Source organism: Echeneis naucrates, chromosome 17, assembly GCF_900963305.1.
Source record: "Echeneis naucrates chromosome 17, fEcheNa1.1, whole genome shotgun sequence".
In the NCBI taxonomy this organism is placed as follows: domain Eukaryota; kingdom Metazoa; phylum Chordata; class Actinopteri; order Carangiformes; family Echeneidae; genus Echeneis; species Echeneis naucrates.
The window spans coordinates 5,384,375-5,406,218 of record NC_042527.1 but is presented as its reverse complement, the minus strand read 5'-3'; the positions used below and the strand labels follow the sequence as shown (position 1 = coordinate 5,406,218).

General features: G+C 40.8%; 3 protein-coding genes across 4 annotated transcripts; 2 read left to right on the top strand and 1 right to left on the bottom strand.

Annotated features, from left to right (window-relative positions):
* Positions 1-530: 530 nt before the first annotated feature.
* On the bottom strand, positions 531-6,332 carry prmt5 (protein arginine methyltransferase 5). 2 transcript variants are annotated; one of them, XM_029525092.1, is made up of 16 exons: positions 6,232-6,332; positions 5,828-5,946; positions 4,688-4,773; positions 4,426-4,560; positions 4,198-4,310; positions 4,029-4,078; positions 3,759-3,922; positions 3,498-3,659; positions 3,315-3,392; positions 2,496-2,554; positions 2,269-2,391; positions 1,835-2,010; positions 1,471-1,674; positions 1,267-1,377; positions 1,131-1,195; positions 531-1,024 (listed from the first exon to the last, which is right to left on the bottom strand). In XM_029525092.1, the coding sequence occupies exons 1-16, from the start codon at positions 6,327-6,329 to the stop codon at positions 872-874; spliced, it is 1,896 nt and encodes a 631-aa protein (XP_029380952.1). In that variant the 5' UTR covers positions 6,330-6,332; the 3' UTR covers positions 531-871. The 2 variants fall into 2 exon arrangements, with proteins under 2 accessions (XP_029380952.1, XP_029380953.1); XM_029525093.1 differs by lacking the exon at positions 4,688-4,773 and having other exon boundaries at positions 4,426-4,532.
* Positions 6,333-7,260: 928 nt separating this feature from the next.
* psmb11a (proteasome 20S subunit beta 11a) lies at positions 7,261-8,199 on the top strand. The gene has a single exon (XM_029524685.1). It carries the CDS (start codon positions 7,261-7,263, stop codon positions 8,197-8,199), a length of 939 nt encoding a protein of 312 aa, XP_029380545.1.
* A 269-nt stretch (positions 8,200-8,468) lies between these two features.
* On the top strand, positions 8,469-15,408 carry psmb5 (proteasome 20S subunit beta 5). The gene is made up of 3 exons (XM_029524463.1): positions 8,469-8,713; positions 10,578-10,884; positions 14,771-15,408. The coding sequence occupies exons 1-3, from the start codon at positions 8,489-8,491 to the stop codon at positions 15,052-15,054; spliced, it is 816 nt and encodes a 271-aa protein (XP_029380323.1). The 5' UTR covers positions 8,469-8,488; the 3' UTR covers positions 15,055-15,408.
* The last annotated feature ends 6,436 nt before the right edge of the window (positions 15,409-21,844 follow it).

The window sequence follows — 21,844 nt, the reverse complement described above, 5'->3', positions numbered from 1 at the left end:
CTGGGATTGGGCCATAGACTCAAGTCATGGTAGTGATAAATTAAGCCTAGTGAGAGAGGTACAGAGCTGATGGACATGAGGTGATGTGTGTTAAGACAACAGACTGTAGTCCAAGGATGACATCTAGTGGACAGCCACAATCTCTAAAGAAACTAAGCTGTTTGCGCTGCCATTATAAAATCAATCATACATTATTACAATCCTATAAATTCTTATCCCAAGAACTTGTAGTGCAGCTGAATGACATTACAGTCTTGTCTTTATTAACATGGTTCAAACACACGGAAACAAATCAACCAAGGTATGAAGAGACAGCCCCCAAAACAATGTGACCTGAATAGTGTTGCCCTCATACACTGAGGGAAAGGGTTTTCTCTCCGGTAATTCGAATCTATATGGAATGTGTATTTGATAAGGCAAAAGTTCAGGAGGATTGAGTGTGTACATGTGCAATGCCTGTTCAGAACAGCACATGAAAAAAAAAAAAAAAAAAAAAAAAAAAAAAAAAAAAAAAAAAAAAAAATCCAACATAAAAGACAACCAGTGGTGAGGGTTTTAACCTAATCTGAATGAGTTGACAACAACAACACACTTTGTGTAGAAGTGATGGTCTCAAAAGACTTCTACAACAAATTCTGAGAACAGATGCTGAGAAATCCAATTTTTCCAAGCTTCAATTTTCAATGCTGCCTCAGAAATGGTACCACTGGAGGTTTGAAACCCAAACCAGACCTTCTAAGGGATCACACATTAAGTCCAGGTTTTAACTGTATACATAAAAATGAACCAGGTCTCCCCACTTCAACTGCAACCGAGTCTTACTGAAAGGTGTGCATGTAAGCCTCTTGGCAGGTGTGCTAATGTGTCATCTTCACAGGCCAATGGTATAGGAGCGACCAGCTGGGTTGTGGATAGCAGAGCAGGAGGGCTCGGTCACAGCCCACTCATACCACACCTTCTTCCCATTGTTGCAGCGCCAGAACCTCACTGTAACATCATCATCCCGGGCTATAGGGATGGGTTGCTATTGGGAAAAACAGAATTAACAAACAGGAAAGAGTATTACTCTGAAAATATGGTTGATTTTTAAATTTAAAGAGGAAATGAATTAGGAAGTGACTATTTCTCACTTTGAGGGGGAAGAGGATTGGGAACCAGGAGAACATTCCAGGTGAATGGGTATCTGGTTTTATACCTGAAAAAGACATATACATTGATATTTGGACCAAATCTCAGCATAATTACTTCTTCATCAAGTTGACTTACTGAGTGTGACATCTTTGTACAGCGTGGTTTCAAAGTAGCCAGCAAAGCCATGGAGTACTGAGTTGCAACCAACTGAGAATCTGAGGCACTGATACCGATTATTGTTCATATCTGAAAGAAGAACAAACAGTGGTCAACATGATCACAAATTAAATGTATATAGACTAATCATTCTAAATCTGTCTCTAGTATGTTTCTATCCACCTGTTGTGGGGTGTGTGAAGGTGAAGCATGGTTTGGGATCAGCCAACTGGTGGAAGTTATGGAGTCGCACTACATATGGTGTCTCGAAATGGCACTCTGGGTCCTTGTCACGCTCCCGGCAGCTGCGTACTTCATTGTAAAGCTTGGAGGAGGATAGAGGTGCCAGGAAGGACGTGTAGGAGCAGGGGATGCTGACTCCATCATCTGATTGCCACAAGATGAGTTTGGTAAGAGAGAAAGTGATTTAAGATGCCAAGGAAGCATGCAAGGTAATGGAGGGTAAAAATGCTTTCCACATTATTTCATGTGGTACGAAACACCCAAACACACACTATTTTGAGAGTAGACCACCATAGTAAATTACCTTTGAGGAAGTGCTGTGCTCCATCTAAGCACTCAGGAGAGAGTTCATTGTCACCAAATGATCCAAGCAGCTCACTGACAATGATGTCAGCTTTCTCTGGTGCTGCCCACTCTCGCATATCACATGACACAACAGTCACCTGATCACCCCACTCCTCAAAGCGCCAATTTTCTAGCCTGAACAAGTTAGAATTTAAATGTTAGCAATGCAGAAAAAAAATAAATAAATAAAATAAAATACATTAAGAAACATTCAACATTTTCAGTTCTGTAAACCTGTGGTAGTGTAGCTCTGGAAAAGTCTTGCACATCTCCAGCCACACTTACTGATGTATATTGGATGCTATAGACATTTGGGTTAACAAATAATTTATGTTCATATGGATGTGTTTACAAAAAATCTATATCATAAATAAAGAGCAGAATTCCACTCACGTGACTACAGCATTGGGATTTTTCTCCACAGCATACACCCTCAGCTTCCTGTCTGCCTGCCTGGCAGCGCGCAAGGATGCATTGACTAGCGGCCCTCTACCTGCTCCCAACACCATCAACACTCTGTCAAAAAGAAAACATAGTATTAGAGAATGCCTCATGATTTTTCTCAAAAATGAATGACTTTTTTCCATTATTGATTCAAAGAATTGGGTCCTGCTACTCACTGAACATTTATGTCTTTCTGTTCCTCTGGAACTCTGTCGAGTAGACATTTATAAACAGCCTGGAAACATAAGACAAAAGCATTAACATGTTTCAGACTATAAAGAAGAGCTTTCTTATAAATTATACACTTGCACCTAACCAGCAGTCACTTCTAAGTTGTTGCCCTGCTGTGAAAATCCTAATTTTATAACTAGGGCAAAATTGCAACAGAACAAGGCATACAAGTTAAGGACAAGCCTGCAGAGCGCCAGAATATTTTTATCTTGTCTCTCTTACCCAAAATCTATCTGTTGAACAAACAGCTGCTGTGCTCTAACACGTGACTCTCTTCTATAGAAATTAGATACTGTTTGTACAAAATGTTAGAACTGTAACTAGGTGGGTTAAAAAAGTCCATCCAATGGAATACTCCACTCAGCTGGCTGACCACTCAACTTCATCGAGAACCCATCATGATTAACTCTGAATTTACATGAAAAGAGAGAGTAGTTGAATTAGTTTCCCTCAAGCAGTAGCTAAGCAGAGCTGGCAAGCTAGTAGGCCCAAAGCCTGAAACCAGGCAAGCTAATACCAGACAAATGTGATGCTGAGATTTAAGGTTGGCTGCACAACAAATACATAGTTTTACAGTTTCCAACTTAAATGAACAGCAAAGTGAATGTTGTGTAAAGTGTATGTATACACACACAGTGTATTTTATTTACACAACTATTGGACAAATTAAATGTTCTTTGTGGCTTGTGAACTTATGCTCTATGCTTTTTAAGCAGTGTATGAATGTTTCACTGGGAGCAGCAACCAGTTTCTGATTTTCTTACTTGTTGGTACTGTGAATATTTAATAGGATCCTTCTCAAACACTTCGTAAGTCTGAGACTCTAGGTTATCCATGAGGGGCTATGTAGAGAAGGGGAAAAGAATTCTTTAGTCTTCATTATTAAAAAAAGCTAAATATATATTATAGTTCATTTAAATATATGGATACAAATAAGCACTTCATACCTGGAGGGGAGACTGCAGGTAGTCTTCGTAGCCCTTGGCAAAGAGCTCATATGCGTTGGGTGCAGGTCTGTTTTGGTTGAGGTATTCAAGGTACTGCAGGTAGGATCTGAAGTCCTTGTCAGTGTGCCGACTGGTGCCTGTGAAGATGAACTGGGCCTCCAACTATGCCAAGAGAAAGTTTTTATTGAAACATGTTCATGTTTGAACATTTTTGGTGACAAACATCCTTTTAGAAAATGACATGTAATTCGTATTCTATACCTTGAAAAGACGGAAGATTACTCTCTGATGGGCTTTTGACAAAACAGGGAAGCCCTTCTTATTAGTTAGGAATATGCTGGTGGGAAGTATGGCTGCTTTGATAGGTTCCCCAAGCCACTTATCTATCACAGCATCTGACGGCATGTCTGCTCCGACTTCAATAGCTTCAAGACAGAAACAAAGTAAATTTTTAGTCGTAGACATGACCATAATTATTTTTTAATACAGTGACTTTGCCCTAGGCAGCTGCTTCACAGTGTGCTCTCTCACCGAGACAGATCCTCTTGTTGTAATCACAAAGGGTTCTAAATGAGTGCCACCTGAAGGACCAGAGGCAAGTAAACAAAGTCAACCAGGATTTTAAAGGAAATCAATTACAAGTGTTTTAGTATGCCAACAGCAGTCGACCACTCAGGGAGTAGACTTTCACAAAACTCACCAGCTCCAAGTCTTCTCATCAACACTTGTGTCATCAATGCAAGAGGTCTGTTCGTTCTCAATGAGATCTTCCCGCATGTCCTCTGATGCCATTAGTGGGACACGTATCCAGAACTATTCACACGCAGAGGACAACACAAGTAAATTGCTTTCTGTTTGGCTTTGCTGTTATACATAAACAATCCACAAGCGCATATTAAGTTTTGTTTATTGTCACAGTGCATCTTACGTTGGAAGTGTGGTGTCCAATGTGGATGTGGTTTAGAAGCAAGCGGGCTAAATTAGCATTATGAGGGCCCCTCAGAGGAATCATGAAGACCGGCAGGCCCAGATAGGCTGAGAAGTTCAGCTCCTGTGACAGAGCCTAGAGATATACAGATGAGCATATGAGGAGACATCTCAGGAGGAGCAAGAGACCAGATAGCATGAAACCATAGATGCAACAGCATCTTGAGATCATGTCAAAGAAATTTCCAGAGGGAGGAACTCACTGCCTCTGAGCTTCTGCGTTCTGTCTCAATTTCTGAATCTGCGTCAATCCATGGTGAGAGCTTTCCAACAATAAGAGTATTCCAATCTGAAGAAAGCATAAAGGGCATTTTTAGAAAACCTATTGCCATTTGTCATTCATCCTTTGAGTCATCCAAACCCACGTTAACATATTTTTTGTGATCCCACAAACCAGGTAGATGAAAGAAATGGAGGTATAAGTTGAGATCGTATGTACAAACTAAAGTTGATGCAAGAAGGCCTTTTGTTGATGATGGTACGAAGAGAAGGATGTTTCATTAATCTCAATTTTAAATTGCACTGTAGCCAAGTCTACATTAATAATGGCCAACTAAATGTGCCACGCAATATTAGTTTTTGTGATCTTGTTTTTTTTAAGGCTCACACTTCCAAATACTTTTCATATGACATGTTGAATGCATATTTCAGTCTTGATGAACTGTGTAAATACCAAGGAACCTAATGAAATCAAGTCTCAGTTTAACCAACCTACAGAAAAGTAAAACTTGAAACTGACATTAGCACATCACCAATAAATCTAACCAAAAGAACAATATCAAGTTTACGGATTTTAAAAGTACCATTAAAAAAAGAAATTATTTGGTTTAAAGCAGTGGTTGTTAAAGTAGCAACATAATTGCAGAAAGTTATGACTGGTTTGGGAATTGATTTCAAACACTTAATGGTCCTTGATGTAAAAAGACCCAGAACCATTTGTGTGCCTGCTTCATAACTATCAGTGGTTCCTTTTTTTGTCTAGTGACATCTGACTAAACTGTACATTAGTGCTAATAGGTAGCACAATGTACCTGACGGCAGGGACTTGAGGCACTGTTGAACATAATGAGAACCTGAATAAGCAAAAAAAAAAAGTGGAGTAGCTCTTGCAGTAACAACTGGAGTCTACACACAAACGTATGTCATTTGCAATAATATTGTACATTAAGATTTACTCTTTACTCTACAATCACCCATCAAGTCATCTACCCATCACTGGCGTCACCATGGGCCTACTCCATCACGGGAGGGGGGCGGTATTCAAATGTGTAAAAAGAACATAAAACAGTTCATAAACTATGAAGACCTGGCACAGTAGAAGATACGCGAGTCCACGGACTAACCTCTCCCACATAACAGCAGATCTGACCGGGTCTGGGCACCAGCTCGGGATTTAGCGGGCTCCAATTCAAACTCTCTCCTGAACCTCGGGTGGAACAGGGGCATGCATAAGAAGTCAAACCTGTACAGAAAGAGAGGGTGGTTATAACACTGAGATGAATTAAAATGCCAGGCAGGGTTTGGGGTTCTTCACTGTCCCTCTGCCAGCTCGTAGACTAACAGTCTGTCTCACTGTGCGGGTCTGGACAGCCGAGTCCAGCGCCGCTGGAAATGGGCACGTGCTGTTAATTCACCGGCTAGCTTAGCAAGCATCACGCACGGGCTTTGGCTAGCAAGCCAGCATGCGGTTCTTTTAAAGTCACTTCTACAGAAAAAAAAACAAAACTCAGTCCCGCACGATGCTCACCCAAGTTTGGCCACCGCAGCTAACGTGTCGGCTACCTCAGGCACACAATTCAAATCTCTCCCGCAGGATACCCTGCTCCCCGTACTGGCAGACGCCATGATTTTAGCCGACTGAATGACTGGAACCGTCTCGTTACGCCGCTTTCGAGGTAACCGGGGCCATCTTGGATCTGTAACATCCCCCGGGCTCATTGGTGAGCTGTGTATTTTAGAGCCAACATGGCGTCGCCATGTTCTCAGTTGCGTAGTTTTTTTTTAGATACCGCGATAACTTTGCATGGAAGGTCCTCACTACTTGAATATTGAACTCACCAGAGGATGCCCTTATGTTTAGTTTACTTTTTTTTTTTTTTTTTACAAAAATGTTTTGCAAGCCAGATACATTAGTATGTTGTAAAATGTTAAATGGATTTCAGATTATTATTTTTTTTTAAATAGTGCATTTTTCTCAGATAAATCAAGCATCAACATGTTGTAGCAATATTTTAAACACGTCTAAAAAGTGTTAATGTACATCTTGCAGTTGGTGCTTCCTTTAACAACAAACTGAAAATGATTGGTATGGACACGGTGACTTGATTACAAAGAAAAACAAATGAGATTTACAGAAAGTGGCTTCTCTAGATATCACTTTCACAGCAGGTAGGATAAAATATCACTTATGTTCACTAAAATGGTTTTGCACTGACGCCTGTTGTGCACTTTTTTTATGCAAGGTATCATATTTGGGAAGGCTATAAAAGGCTCCAATCGCTGTAGTTTATACAGTGGATGGGAGCACAAGAGGTTGCAGCAGTCACCGCTACAAACCCCAGCGTGATGAAATAACTTTTTTCCAGCAAATTATTCTGAATTTGTGACCAAGGAATTGCTTTGTGTCAGTTAAAATAGCACCAGTATGGCTTTAGAAGATATTTGCTGTTTCAAGGACAATCCATTGTATAACAAGAAGTTTTCTTCTTCATCTTTGGCAGATACAACCTCATTTCTTCATATGACTGACTGTTTCAGCTTTGGATCGAGGAGAATAATGGAATGTGTGACAGCTTGTGAGGTTCCTCTACCCTTTTTCATACCAGCTTTACCAAACTCTGTCTCTTACAACCGCCAACCTTCACTCTCAGCCAACCATTCAGTGACAGTCCGCAGGCCTTTCCCTCTGTCTCATGGAACAACAACGCTTGGTTTCATTTTCCAAGGTGGAGTCATAGCAGCTGCAGACACACGTGCCAGCGCTGGGGGGCTTGTTGCCTGTCCAGCTGTTCATAAAGTTAGCCCAATTCACTCCCACTTGGTGGTCACCTCTTCTGGGAGTGGTGCGGACTGCATGCTTTGGGAGCGAATTCTAACCAGAGAGATCAGACTCTACCAGCTGCGGCACAGACGGTGTCTGTCAATACGTGGCACTGCTAAACTCCTATCATTCATGCTGCATCCCTTTAAAGGAACTGATGTGTGTGTGGCTCTTACACTGTGTGGCTGGGACAAGGAGGCAGGTAGCATGGAGCGTGCAAAGACCTCACAAGTTTCGTCCTCTCTGAATGAGGATAGCTCCTTTGCTGCTGTTCGAATCCAAGATGCTACTGCAAAGACATATCCTGTGTCTCCGAGCAGTGGCCCACAGGTGATATATGTGTGCAGCGATGGAGCCCGCCTACAGGGAGATGTGATTTCTGTGGGCTCCGGTTCTCCTTATGCTTATGGAGTCCTCGATATAGGACTGAAGTGGAGTCTGAGTAAAGATGAGGCCATCTCTTTGGCAAGAGAAGCTGTGTTCAGAGCCACTCACAGAGATGCATACTCAGGAAACAGCGTGGACCTCTTCCACATCACAGCCCAGGGATGGAAACAAAGAACAAGGGAGGACCTGAAAGAGGAATATTATAGAGATATGGAGAGGAAGGCGAGGCTAGTGCTTGAAAGAAAAAGGGTGATGGAGCTGAAAGTGCCCACACGAATGAAGCATTAATGTGTAGTAGGATGGCTGCAGTCAGGGTGGGGTCAAACTTTTAGAAATAGCTAGTCACATTTTGAATGATTAAATCACTGGCTACAGATTTTTTCCAGTCTTTATAGTTTAGTCGGGTTTATTTGTTTTCTGACTCTTCGAAGTGATGCAGTAGTGGGTGCTGTGGATGTGACTGTACTGACACCACAGCCCTCCGGTCTCAGGGGGCGCTGCGTGCTGCTGCCGATATGACTCCTGAAATTTTGCCTTCACGCGGCGGAAGCTGCTCGTTGATCAGAAAGCTTCAAAGATGGCTCTTGCTAGTGTGTTGAACAGTGATTGTGCGGATTTTTCTTTTGATACTTGTCAGCCTTTTGGATTCGGTAGTGAACCCGGACAGAGCAGTCTTGGTTTTGAGGCACGTTCCCTAGACGGCCTCAGTTTTTCCGTTAAGAGCGCGCTGAGTGCCGGAGACGAGGATGGCGTCGAGAGGAAAATAGAGTTTCTGCATGGGACCACCACTTTAGCGTTTAAAGTAAGTTAACTTGTACATCAGTGCAGCTAGTTCACACCACGCAAGCCCAACACACTTCACAGTTGTGGAGGTTGAAGGTCTGGTAAACAGTTCAGAGAGAAACCTGAGATGTTACATCACACATCACAAGTGTTAGCATGCTAGCGTGGCTACAAAGCGCTTTCTCATTGCAGATGCTCACAGACCTGTGGGGTGGGATTGCGTTTATCATCACCAGGTTAAAATGGATGCAGTTTTTGACAGCACCGACATTAGAACTGCTGCAAATATTTTGCTGGGTGACTTAAGTGCATTAAATAGGGAAACGACACATCTGCAGAAATTCGCATCGAAGTCGATTACTCGATTTGTGCTTTACATAACGGTGAATCACAAGTGTTGGAGGCGCTACATCTTTTTATTTTGGACTAGTTTAATACAGCAAAAGCTGACTAAAGTTGAAATTACGTTTTTGTTTTCACGTTAAATTTCTTTGGACGCCAAAACGAGTCACACTATTTATTCTATTCTATTTAGCTAATTTTGACATTTACTGGCAAACCTCGAACCCCAATAAAAGATTTACACTCATGTTGTGCTTTTGTGCAACAGAGGATTTAGTGGGTTCGCGTTTTAAAACGTAACACATAACATATTCAGAGATGTATAAAAGTCAACGAATACTTGATCTATTTCTTAATTTACTTGCTCTAAGAAAATTTGTGTGTTTTCCCTTCTCTGGTAAATCCCGTTTACAGAACCGACCACTTCTTAAAATCATTGATTCACTAGGCATAAAATAATAATGAAATAATTATCTAATAATGTTTTCCTTAGACTTTACATATTTTGAGATAAAATATAATTCTCTCTACCTTTTTATAAACTGAAAAATCATAATCATAACATTCAATGTTTTTATTTTCTTGAAAACACACACACACACACACACACACACTCTGGCATATACATGTGTAGGACAAGTAAAGAACAAAGTAGGCCTTCCCAGAGCTCTCAAACAATGCTATTAAAACAAACAGAATAATTCTAAAGAGCCTCAAGTATGCTGGTTACTTAAACCAATCAAATGCAGAATAAATTTCAGTTAGATTACGATGAGTTCTGGGGAGATTACATTTCAGTGAAAGAGCAAGTGAACACTTTGTAATTATCAAGAATCCAATGAAAACACCAAATCCAACAGGTTTTATTCTGCTAACAAGATTGTATAGTAAAGTATACCTCTATGCCACAGAACTTAATTGTTGTCCATAAACATTTAAATAGACCCACATTATTACATTGGGGAGACATCTTGTTATAACAATGATAAGCCATTGCAGCTTTGTCTTCTCACTTTGTTAAAGGAGCAGAGCAGTGTAAATATTAAATACCGTTCCTTCAGTTGGCTTTGGACTCTTCAGGGGTTTTGTTGATTAAAAAGAATAGATAAACAAGACCAACTGTACCTTAAATCCCAGAGTGCATTGGAGGCTGCCTTGATGAAAACCTCCCCAGCAGCCATCTCAATCTCACTGGCCATGTGCGCTGTCTTCATTTTAGAGATGTCCTACTATTGTGACAGTCTGTCTGCTGTTTGCATGTTTCGTTGGGAAAAAACGTCTTATCTATTTATCTGGCAGATTTCTGGCAGAACTCAACCCTTAAAATAATTGCTCTGGCAGTTGGGGAGTAGTAGCAAATTTCTGCCTTGTTTATACAGAAATAAGTGAGGCCAACAGTCGCCGCAAATAAGGCATGCATTGATTTATTAGTCACTGACTTGGGGGTAAAACATTTAAATTTTGAAGGACGTAATCAGGCAAGAACTACCCTGCAATTTGCCTGACTAACATTTGCCTCCTATGCTATTTCTTCTTTTAAGTTTCAGCATGGCGTTATTGTTGCTGTGGACTCTCGGGCCACGGCGGGCTCTTACATCGCTTCACAGACGGTGAAGAAGGTGATTGAGATCAACCCCTACCTGCTGGGTACCATGGCTGGAGGAGCTGCAGACTGTAGCTTCTGGGAGCGCCTGCTAGCCCGCCAGTGCCGCATCTATGAGCTGCGCAACAAGGAGCGCATCTCTGTGGCAGCAGCCTCCAAGCTGCTTGCCAACATGGTGTACCAGTATAAGGGCATGGGGCTCAGCATGGGAACCATGGTGTGTGGCTGGGACAAGAGAGGCCCAGGTAAATACAACGGCTATTTAACATTCACATTTAGTCTATGCTGAGTATTTATTTATTTTTCATTGACAATTGACATTTCTGCAGGGAGCCAACTTTACAAACTTGTGACTTTTTTTGCTTGGTTTGTTGTGCCATTTATGAATAGCAAGTCGTAATTGGAATTAAAGATGACAGAGCTGTAATAATTGATCTATTACTTGATTGACAGAAAATGTTGTAACCACTTACATACTAAAGTTAACAAACATGCAAATTTCTTATACTAAGAACACCAAGTTCCAGCTTCTCAATATGAGAACTGTCTGCTTTATTACTTTTCATAGTGCTGTCATAGTGCTGGCCAGACAAAACAAGCAGCTAAGTGAAATAGGAGTTTGAAATGGAAGTTTGACATTTGAGAAATGATAAATCTGTTAAAACAAGCACATGTTAAATGTAAAAGTAAACAAAATGATTACAACAATGGAATATGTATCAAAGCTCAGTGGCACCAGAAAAATAGTTAAAACTATGTGAAAATGTAGCCAAAATGGTCGCCCTCAGGGGAAAAAAAATCTTGTGATTCGCTATTGAATTTAGGAACAGATATAAACAAATGTACTATATGAATTGCATATGTGTTGAGAAAAAAATAATATTGGTTGACTATCTTTCTTTCTTTTCCTGTTGTCATCATACCAGATATCAGTTTTTAACAGCCATCACAGCAACATCATGAGAGGTTCAGCTGCAAAAACAAGTGCTCTTGCACTCCATTCATTGCTTGATGACAAAGTGAAATATGGCTTTATAACAATGGGATAGCTGACAGTCAGGACAAGCCATAGGCACTACAAAGCCCATCTGTAAAAGATTGGTTAAACCTGCACAGAACAGGCAAACCGTGTTCAACTTGGCAGAGCATCTTGGAGAAATTCATACCAATCTGTTCAAAGAAAATGTGACAGTTTACTCAACATGATAGATACCATAAATCCATCATGTCCATCCCCTCAAAGAAAGACAAATGAGTGTGATTTATTTGAGACACCCAAATGTTTTTTTCCCACCAAATTTGAGTTTAACAAGGCAATAAAGCACAATTCTAAATGTGTAATTAGTTTTTATCCTTCTCCCTATCTTGTCAATAATGTAAACACCTCTATATTCAAAACCAACAGCACCAGTTATACAATTTATAACCAGTCAGTATTAGTGGTATAGAGATATGTAATCATATTTAATCAGGTTTTGTGTCAGTCATTTGCTATTGTGACGACATTCAGGTGAAGTTGCAATTTAACTATTTCACTTAAATATACTAATCACGCCTCACACTGATTGCATTTCTTATTTAGTGTGTGTATCTGCTCTACATGTCTGTAGTCTGTGTTATTCTTTCTTAATATGAACTAAAATGTTCAACATTTTTCCACTCTGAGTCAGCCATAAAGTTATTTTCTTTTGATTTACCCTGTCGATACATTCCGTTTTCTGCATTAAAATACAAACACACTAGTTGTTCTCCATATTTCCCACTAGATGGTACTGTAGCCTTTCTTATGCCCAATGTTCTTCATAAAGCTGTGTTTTTTGGCTGCCACACAGTGTGGGGCCATATATTACAAAAGGTGTGCTTAAAGAGGCCGCCACTGCAAGACAGTAATGGGAAATCAATGAAGCCCGGACTGTTGGCTAGTGAGAGTGCAGTTGAATGATGGACGTTGGGTCTCAGCCCCGGACAATTGGGTCGCATGCATAATGCCTGTACACTCTTTGAGATCGATGCTAGCTTTTTCAGGAAGGCAAAGAAGTCTGTGTGAGCAATGACGTCTCTCCAGTCTGCCAAAAAAAGTAAATGACACACGCTAAATCCCGGAAATAATGGGAGTTTAGCCATAGCCTCCATAATTTCAGTGAGGCAAATGTCATATAAATGAAATTCATTGTGATCAGGTTGAAGCTCATTAGCTCGCTACAATCATGTCAAAAACACTTGTCCCCTGATGGAGTTGTCTTACTGTGCACGCTAAAGCTATATTGAGGAACTTGGGAAATATGTTGCTGTATAATAACATGTAATCTAAAGACACCTGTAACCTGGGTACAGTCAGCAGGTGATAACTTCATATTTTAGCTTTACATTAAGTCTGAGCCCCCCTCTTCTGTTCCTTGCAAGGACACAAAAGATCAACTGTGATTAAATGTGTGCCCCCCCAGCTGTTCTTCTCCCTCTTCATCCAGTGGTGAATGTGACTGAGAAGGACAGATAACAGATAGACACTGACCCATTTGATGCTAGCTACCCATCCATTGCACTGTGCTCCTCATCTGCCTCTAAAAGCTGTCAGTACAGCCAGCTGCACAGACCTCTGTTTATATAAAAAAAAAAAGCCTCCTTAAGCACCTGTCAGTTGATTGATGGAGTGGAAGGAGCCTCACTTGGCTGCCAGTGTTACAATGCTCCGCCATCCATTCAATATGGCCCCACTTATGATTCAATGTGGACCTCATTAATTTCACCCATCCTTTTTGTTTTTTGAGCACCCATTGATGCCTGCATGTTTTTTCCATCAATGTTTAAGCTGCAGAGATGTTGAAGTGGTATCGCATTGAGCTCTACAAAGACCCCAGGTGTGTTTGGAAAGGAATGGATTTTGAAAGTGTTTTTTTTTTTTTTTTTGTGCTGCTCTGCTTCTATACTTGGACCTCCGAAAGAGTCCTCATCCACCTCTGTCAACTGTGCTACTCAACATAAGAGCCTGCCTTTCCAGCTCTCGGCCTATTATGTTTTTTAACGAGTCCCTTACAGTTTTCAAGAGGAACAGGCAGGACTCGGAATGGCAAATTACCCCAATGCATAGACAGGCACTGGATGATTATCATGGTAAGCTAACGACAGGCTGAGGAAGCTGCAATTTGCTAGTTGAAAGCAATGGTAAGCCTCTTTTTTCCCCAGAAAGCAAGTGGCTCTCTATCCCTAATAGACCGTTACTAGTTTAGCTGGGGAGCGCTATCAGCGAGGATGTGGAATCTTAGGGCATTTTGAAGTGTTTTTTTAATGTGAGATGAGTTATAGCAATGGGTCTCAGGCAGTTTTCTATGCATGTGTTTCTCTGTGAGAATCATTTTCACAGGTTTCACTTTGTGAAGCGCTATGAAAAATATGCCATTTTACAGGCTGTCTTTTTACCATCTGCATACTGGATGTGGGCGAGCACACAGGCTGGTGCTAGTCACCCACCCTACGTCACTCTGGAGCCAGGCCTAGCAAATGTGTCATGATGTGGAACAAAATGTCTCACATGTGTCCATAGTGGGTCTACTGTGCACATGGGATTACGAGTTTAGTCAATTTTTTATTTATTTATTTTTTTTTTGTTTTTGGAAAGAAGTCATGCCTTTGTATCATACAGGTGTGCGGGCCTGTGCTGTACTTGTTTGATGTTGACAGGATGTGAACATGCTGTTGTTTTTCATCCTCTCTATTGCAGTGCGAGATGCATTTACCTGTGCAGCTTATGTTGTGGATCGATAGTTAATTTTTTTGCGTGTGCAAGGATCAATAAGATTTGGAGGAAGGCCCCTGGGCAGACAGCAATGTGGCCTACACCTTGTCAGCAGGTTCCGTGGCCGGTTTTGTTTTACTTGAAGAGGATGCAGCTGTTCATAGCTGCAAACCTTACTTCACATGGAGAGGTTGCAGCTGTTCATATTCTCTCTCTTGAGGACATTGTATGTGTGCCCTGACAGGCTTGGGCGTTTGTGTGATAGTGGTGAGGTTAGAGGTATATATCTGATCTCAGTTTTCCCAACAAAGCTGAACACCTGAGTCAGGAAATCAGACAATGCTTTTGTTCGAACACAATTTCTTGTACTCACTTGACCTGCTTTTTGTCCTCCTCAGGGCTGTACTACGTCGACTCAGAGGGAAACCGGGTGTGTGGCGACCTGTTTGCTGTAGGCTCAGGCTCCATGTATGCTTATGGCGTGATGGACAGTGGCCTGCGACAAGATCTAAATGTGGAGGAGGCCTGCGAACTAGGCCGCCGCGCCATCTACCAGGCCACATACCGTGACGCATACAGCGGAGGGCAGGTCAACCTGTACCACGTCCACAGCGAGGGCTGGACCAGGATCTCCCAGGAAGATGTGCTCATGCTGCACCAGCAGTACAAAGATCAGGCATAGTTGGGAGGGGTAGGAGTGTATTCTAGCATCTAATGTTAAAAACATTCAGAAATATCAGTGGGGTTAACATGAATAAAAAGGACTCAACTGCCAATTGACTTCATTTCTTTGACTGATTTTGACTTGTTGATAGCTTAAATCTTTATATTGTGCATTTTATTAAGTTTAATGAGCTTCTCTCCCTACACATGATGCAAGTATGATTTGAAGGTCTGCGGGGGGGACAGTGGTGATTCAAACATGCTTTAACACAGTATGGGAATAGTGTGCTTGCCCTACGTACATTTAATGTGGTTCATATCCTGGGAAATTACATCATCTCAATAAAACCTGTCATGTTCTTTTTTTTCCCAACAGTGTTGTTTATTGTGTACAATTGGTACTTTTGCTTTTAAGTTTCCTAATGGTGAACAGTTATTTCTTTATTTCTGAGTCTACTCTTTATGTAAATGTCTGGTCTCATTGCCACATCTTCCTTCTGATGTAGTCGTTTTGCCACTGTTTGTGTTTACACTTCAGTCATCTGGTCTCCCAGCTGTTGGGATGCGGAGGTACATGGAAAGCCTGTTTTGTCTCCTATATGTTTTGCATTTATTAGCGCAGAATAGTGCTGTCTAAATAGCACTATTTAATTGCACACCACCACTCTCAGTAATTGTGCCTCCTCAGTTGTAACAATGTGTTTTCTTCTTCTCATTGATAATGTTCCCATCCTCTGCTCACGTTGCACAAATGCATCTTTTAATTGGAAGGGGGAATTTATTCTTTAATTCCTCCCTGACACACTTAACTTCTCCATGTGCAATGTTGTGTACCACCCTGCCATGGTGTTTTACAATGTAATGACCTGCACTGGCAGTCTGTGCTCCTCCAGCAGTTTTTATGGTCAGGAATAAACACTAATAAAGGGGCTGGGGTATACATCCAAACCTAGAGCGATTTCAAACCATGGTTAAAAACTAGTTTCACAGGTGACTAGTTAGCAGATGGAATAGAAATGGGATTTCAATAAAGGGAAATGAGCGGGTCTCATCTGTGATGCTGCTCTTGGTAAAGCAAGTGATGTGAATTGCACCATCAATAGAAGCAGATTCTGGCAAAGTGACTGCTTGTGCCCATGAAAATATTCTAAAGTGGAGCAAATGGCAAATGTGGATAAAAGCGTCAATACTTTGAAGAATGGTTAACCCCCACAAAAAGCCTGGCTAAAAGAATGAGTTTTTCTTTTCTTTTACAGATTGAATACGGCCATAAATTACATCCTCACAAGGCTGTGCTCTCCAGCACCATTAAATAGCCAACATACTCCCTTGTCATGTAAGTATAACGTAGGAAGCCTTTCTTTCATTTCCTTTTATTTATTTTTTTTCAGCTTGCTTTTAGAGGCTTAAATTTTAGTCCATAATTGCTTAATGGTAGGTTGTTTGAGCAAAAGCAGAGTGGAGTGTAAATCCTATTTACCAATTGTATCATATTCATTCATCTTTAGAAATATTTAATTTATATTAATAAAAAAACCTGCATAATTACCACAATGGACAGGGTGCCTAATTACACACATTGACAAGAAACAGAATATTGATGTGCGGCTTTCCCAAGCACAATCAGACAAATGAGCAGATACATGACAGCCTCATTCGATTTGTGAGTCACAGAACAACACAATTAAAGAACACAAGCATGCAAACAAAAAACATAAATCACAGGCTGAGTAATTGCCAGGTTATCAGCATGCCAACAACATCGTATGGACTTTACGTTGAGTAGGGATGAAACATTGCCGTCAGACTCAAAGTCTTTCACATTTGTATTTGAGACAAGATCATCAAGGTTTGGATCACAGAATAAAAGAAGAGAAACATTTTAGAGTTCGAACGAGCCAGAGAGACTATTTTAGGATCACAAATGGAGCTCAGAGCAAAGTGATCCAGGGCTTTAAATATAATCAGAAAATGTTAAAAAACACATGCTTACAATGCAGAGACATGAGAACGTCTGAAATTTGGTCCTGTTTGTTCCTTTTTCAGCTCAGGTAGTAGAGTTTTGAATCAGCAGTAAAGAAGGTGGGCATCATTTTCAGACAACCACAGCCTAGAGAACTACAGTAAAACTAAGGCAACAACTGGTGAACCGTGTTGGCGTTTTCATTTGACTGAAATGGTCTAAACGTTGGCACATTTCACAGTAACTTAAAGAGGAATGAACCACAGTTTCAATGTGTTTATCTGAGCTGGAATCAAAAGCTGACAACAAAACTTTTGCAAAGTGGCATCACAGACTGGCGCTGTACAAAGAATTTCATACTAACAACTCTGTCTGCACAGATGAGTAATATCTTTGTCTCATCACTGATAGGAAAACATGAGGCTAATTGACCGTGTCATTTTAGACAAAGTTGGGGCTTATCTGCATCTGCAGAAATTGATTTTTTTAATAGATTTTTTAATTACAACATGTAATAAAGTTGTGTCCTACAGTGAGGACCACACCATCGACAAGGTGCATTTGAAAGATTTATTCAAAACGTCCGTGGAGGATGTTCTTTGATTCTTGGTCTTGCCATTGGTGAACCCCAGAAAAACTCTATTTCTTCAGAACGTCTTAAGGCAGCTCTGAGCTCTGATGTTAAACTATTGACCCATGAATGTATTCAACCAGACAAGGAGATAATGGGCTGAAGTGTTTTAAGTCGACCACCACTACCAATCCAGGTTCAGAAAAAGAGGATTTGTTGTTGTGCTCTGAGCTTTTCATTACAGTCGGTACCTAGTGAGGGTTACATAAGGATTCGGGAGCGGCTTTAAAGTAGAAGGTGGCTGTAGGTGGAGGGGATGGCTTTAGTCTGAAAGTAGAAAACAAAGGTGTCATTTGATAAATAGGTCAAGCTGAAAAGTAGATCATTGAGAGAGGGAACGCAGAGCTTCTGAGGAAGCCAAACTAATACATCATCTTATGGTGGTTGTGGAAATGGTCTAAACTTTTCCAAGCTGTCCAAAATTAGCATTGATTGATGATATGTTGGTGATATGGTTTTGGAAGTCAAGGCTCAATGGTCCCAAAGCATAATTTACATGTTGAATGCCACTTCCAAGTATCGAGGAAATATCTGGGCTTCTAAACTTCAAATGTCAGGTTAGGCTGCATGTGAAGGTGGAGATTTCCTTACTGACTGTGTCTTCTGCCATGTAATGTCTTAGTGTATGAGGATGGATTTACATTACTGAACTCATAGGATGTCAGAAGCTACTATTGGGTAAATTTCAAAGGTTTATTTTTTCCCCAGCTCCAGGGGCAATTTTTCTGCTGACTGTCTGCCATTATGGAAACCTGAAGTGAAATTAGCATAGCGATAGATGTTATGAGGTAGAGTCACTTTGCTTTCGTAGAGACAAGAGATCCCGCTCCAGTGGGTAAAACAGCGTGACCAAGAAAAGATTGAAGCCAAAGACATGTGAGGGAATCTTCCCGTCAGATGACCAGGTTGGAGGGAATGGCAAACTGGAAATGGAAATGATAAGCAATGGGAAGTGGCTTTGTTAATGGTGGTGGAAACTGGAATACTTGGTCTGCCACAAGCTGCTGGGAGGTCAGTGATGCTGCGTTTCTTTCCAGAATTTCCTCGTTGTAATATCCAGAGGACTGAAAATGAAATTCGGGAAAGGGGGCAAGTTCAGTGTAAATGGATGGTTTTCATCCGTTTTTATAAACAGTCAGTGGTGTTTGGCAAGTGATGATACTGGAAGAGAGTTGGTGTTTGACCAGAATGACAATGCGACATGAAGTAATATCACAATGGGAGCTGGTTCCATAGAAGAACTGAAGGTTCTGCCTCCTGTTTCGCTCTTGGCGACTCCAGGAACCAAAGGTAAACAACCATGTAGCGAGTGAAGTGACCTCCTGGCACAGTGAGGAAATAATTGTAAGCTCTTTGGAGCTTGGTCATTAACGTCTTTGTATGTAAGGAGACAGATTTCAAATTCTTATCAGAATTTTACTGTGAGCCATTGCAGAGAAACTAACACATGAGAAATAGTTTCTGTCAGGAATTGTGTAGCAGCATTTTGAAAACTACTGGGACACCCTGATAATAGAAAATTACAGTAGTCCAGTCTAGAGGCAACAAATGCACTGACTAGTTGTTCTGCATCCTTTTGAGACATGATTTTTCTAATTAAAAATAAATAAATAAATAAATAAAAATAAATAAACAAATAAATATTCCAGTGGAAGAGGGATGTCCTAGAGACTTGTTTTATGTGACAGACAAAGGTTGTGATCAAAAATGACTGCATGTTCCCTTACAGTAAAATTAGAGGCAAAGATAGCATCATTCAGAGCAACTACATAACCAGATACTGCTTGTGTGAGGTGGGTAGGCCCAACTAAAATAACTACAGGTTAAAAGTGTTAGTAAATTTAAAAGTAAAGAGTTCCAGAACATCCAGGGCTTGACGTCTTTCAGACATGGCTGAAATTTGACTAGCTGATTAGCATAATTTGGCTGTGTGTCGTCTGTGCAGCAATAAATCTTACGGAGTACTACCTGATAATATTAATAATGGATAAAAAAAAAACAACAAAAAAAACAAACATTTGTTTGCCCACAGAACTCTGTGGAACCCCAAGTTTTCATGGAAGTGCTATTGGTAACATTAACAAAGTGGAATCTATCTGATGAACATGATTTAAAGCAGCTCAGTGTAGTTCCTTTAATCCTAAAATTAAAGTAAATTAAAAATTAAAAATAAAAGTATTCTGTGTGCTGTGCGCTCTAATTAAACATGCCTCACAAAAGAAAGAGAACACTCACAACCTATAAATGTTAACTAATTGTCTAGCATGAAGCTGAAAATGGTTACATAATAATTTAAGAGTGTTTCAGAGAGTGTTCATCAATGAAGAACCTCAGAGTAACAGCTAAAGGCTGAAAATAATCGCTGCAGCACTTAACATCTTTGTTCAGGACTCTATTACATGCAAATTGTGGCACAGTGTGGGACACCATGAGCATCACAAACATGCCTGAAATTAGCCAAAAAGCATCTTGGGATACTCGGAAAATTAATGTGAATTAAAGTAAGGTTGAGTTGTTTGTGATGAATGTGTGGTATAAAAAGGGAACATAGTGAAGTATGGCAGAGTAATCATTGTAAATTTGGGCTTTTCTGCCTCCAGGCCAAGGCAGCTTTACAACATTGAGGGGGACATGAATTCCCTATTTTATCAAAATATATCACAGGATAATGTCAGTGTGGCTGTCCACCTGCGGACGCTCAGAAGCTTGGTGATGTAGCAGGTCATGCCCCTAAACATCAAAGTACACCTACTACAGAAGGACATCAGTGGTCCAAGACCTTAATCCAGGAGAGATGCTGTGAATTGACCTTAAGAGAAACTCACAGCAGCCACTTTGTGAAGATGTCCCATGAACCTTATGCAGGTCTGCTTGAGGTTGTTGGTGCCAAAGGAGGCTCATCAATTTATTAAATACCAGGCTTTACTTTCTATTTCTACTAGGATTCTAAATGTTGAACGACTGTCTTCAAAGCGTACAATAGGTTGTGTGCTATCAATTTTTTGTCAACATTTGTGGTTTACTTAAGCATCAGATCAGACTCTATGACTAAAGAACAGGTCATCCCAGAGCCCTTACCTTTCTTGTCACTGTAGCTCTCTGTTGGAGGGCATGGATTTTTTTCATGACTGCTGTGGATGTACCTCTCTGGCCTTGTAGCCTGTCTAGTCATGTTTGGGAGAAACCCTTCTCAACCATGGTTTTTCCGCCACGTTTGTAGCACCCTACCCCGTCTGTGAAGTGTGACCTTGGCATTGGATCAGAAGATAGCCAGTGCGCTGCAAGTGTAGATGCTGCTCTGTCTGGCACTGAGATTGCAGGTTGTCAACAGGTATTTTCAGAATAGATATTATCATCAACACCAGCTTTCAGAATATTTTCGCAGAGCTCTAGACCCAGGGCAAGATGGTGACACTGTGGGCAGGCATGACAAAATGAAGAAAATAGCTTTATTTTTTGCCTAAATTAGAAGAAATGCTATGAAGAGGACCAGCTGGCGATATAGAAAGGTGCCAATGCAATGATTTTCACACTGTCAGAAAATTACCACCATGCCCACATTAACTAACCCCATCTGTCAGGTGGTCATATGTGATTTGATTCCTGGACAGCAAATCATATCTTTACACAGTCCTAAGGGTGTCTGAGAACCATTTTAGTTTTTTTGTTGTTTTTTTATGTGAGGTGTTATTCCATGTGTTTTGATGCTAGAACTTTATAATTGAAGCTTCAAAAGAAAGAAAAAAAAACATTGCAAGGGTACACACCTTTGGTGATTGAGTATCTAGCAACCATTGTTTATTCCTTTTGAAGCTTTACTATGACGGAAAAGCAAATGAGGAGTCTATTTGGGTTGGGTAATGACTCCCGACTGGCTGTTTCTTCTCCACCCTGAAGGCTCTCTGGGTGTCATATAATCAGTACGCCCAAGTCCTTAAATGCGTGCCATTTCTGACAAACAACAAAGCTGGCATGAAGATAATTGTGTTTGTTGTCCCCTCGCATCCCCTTCCTCACTGGCGCAAGAGGCGGCCGCTGCCTCGCCTCATTTGGGGGGGGGGTGCTGTTTTTCATCCCTCATGATGACAGCCATCTTTTTGTCATTCCTGCTGCATGCTTGCCACAGCCACCTCACTCTACTTGAGACTCTGACGCTATTTTTTTCTCTGCTTTTTGTACTTTTACCCGATTAATTCAGTGACATGGATGAATACA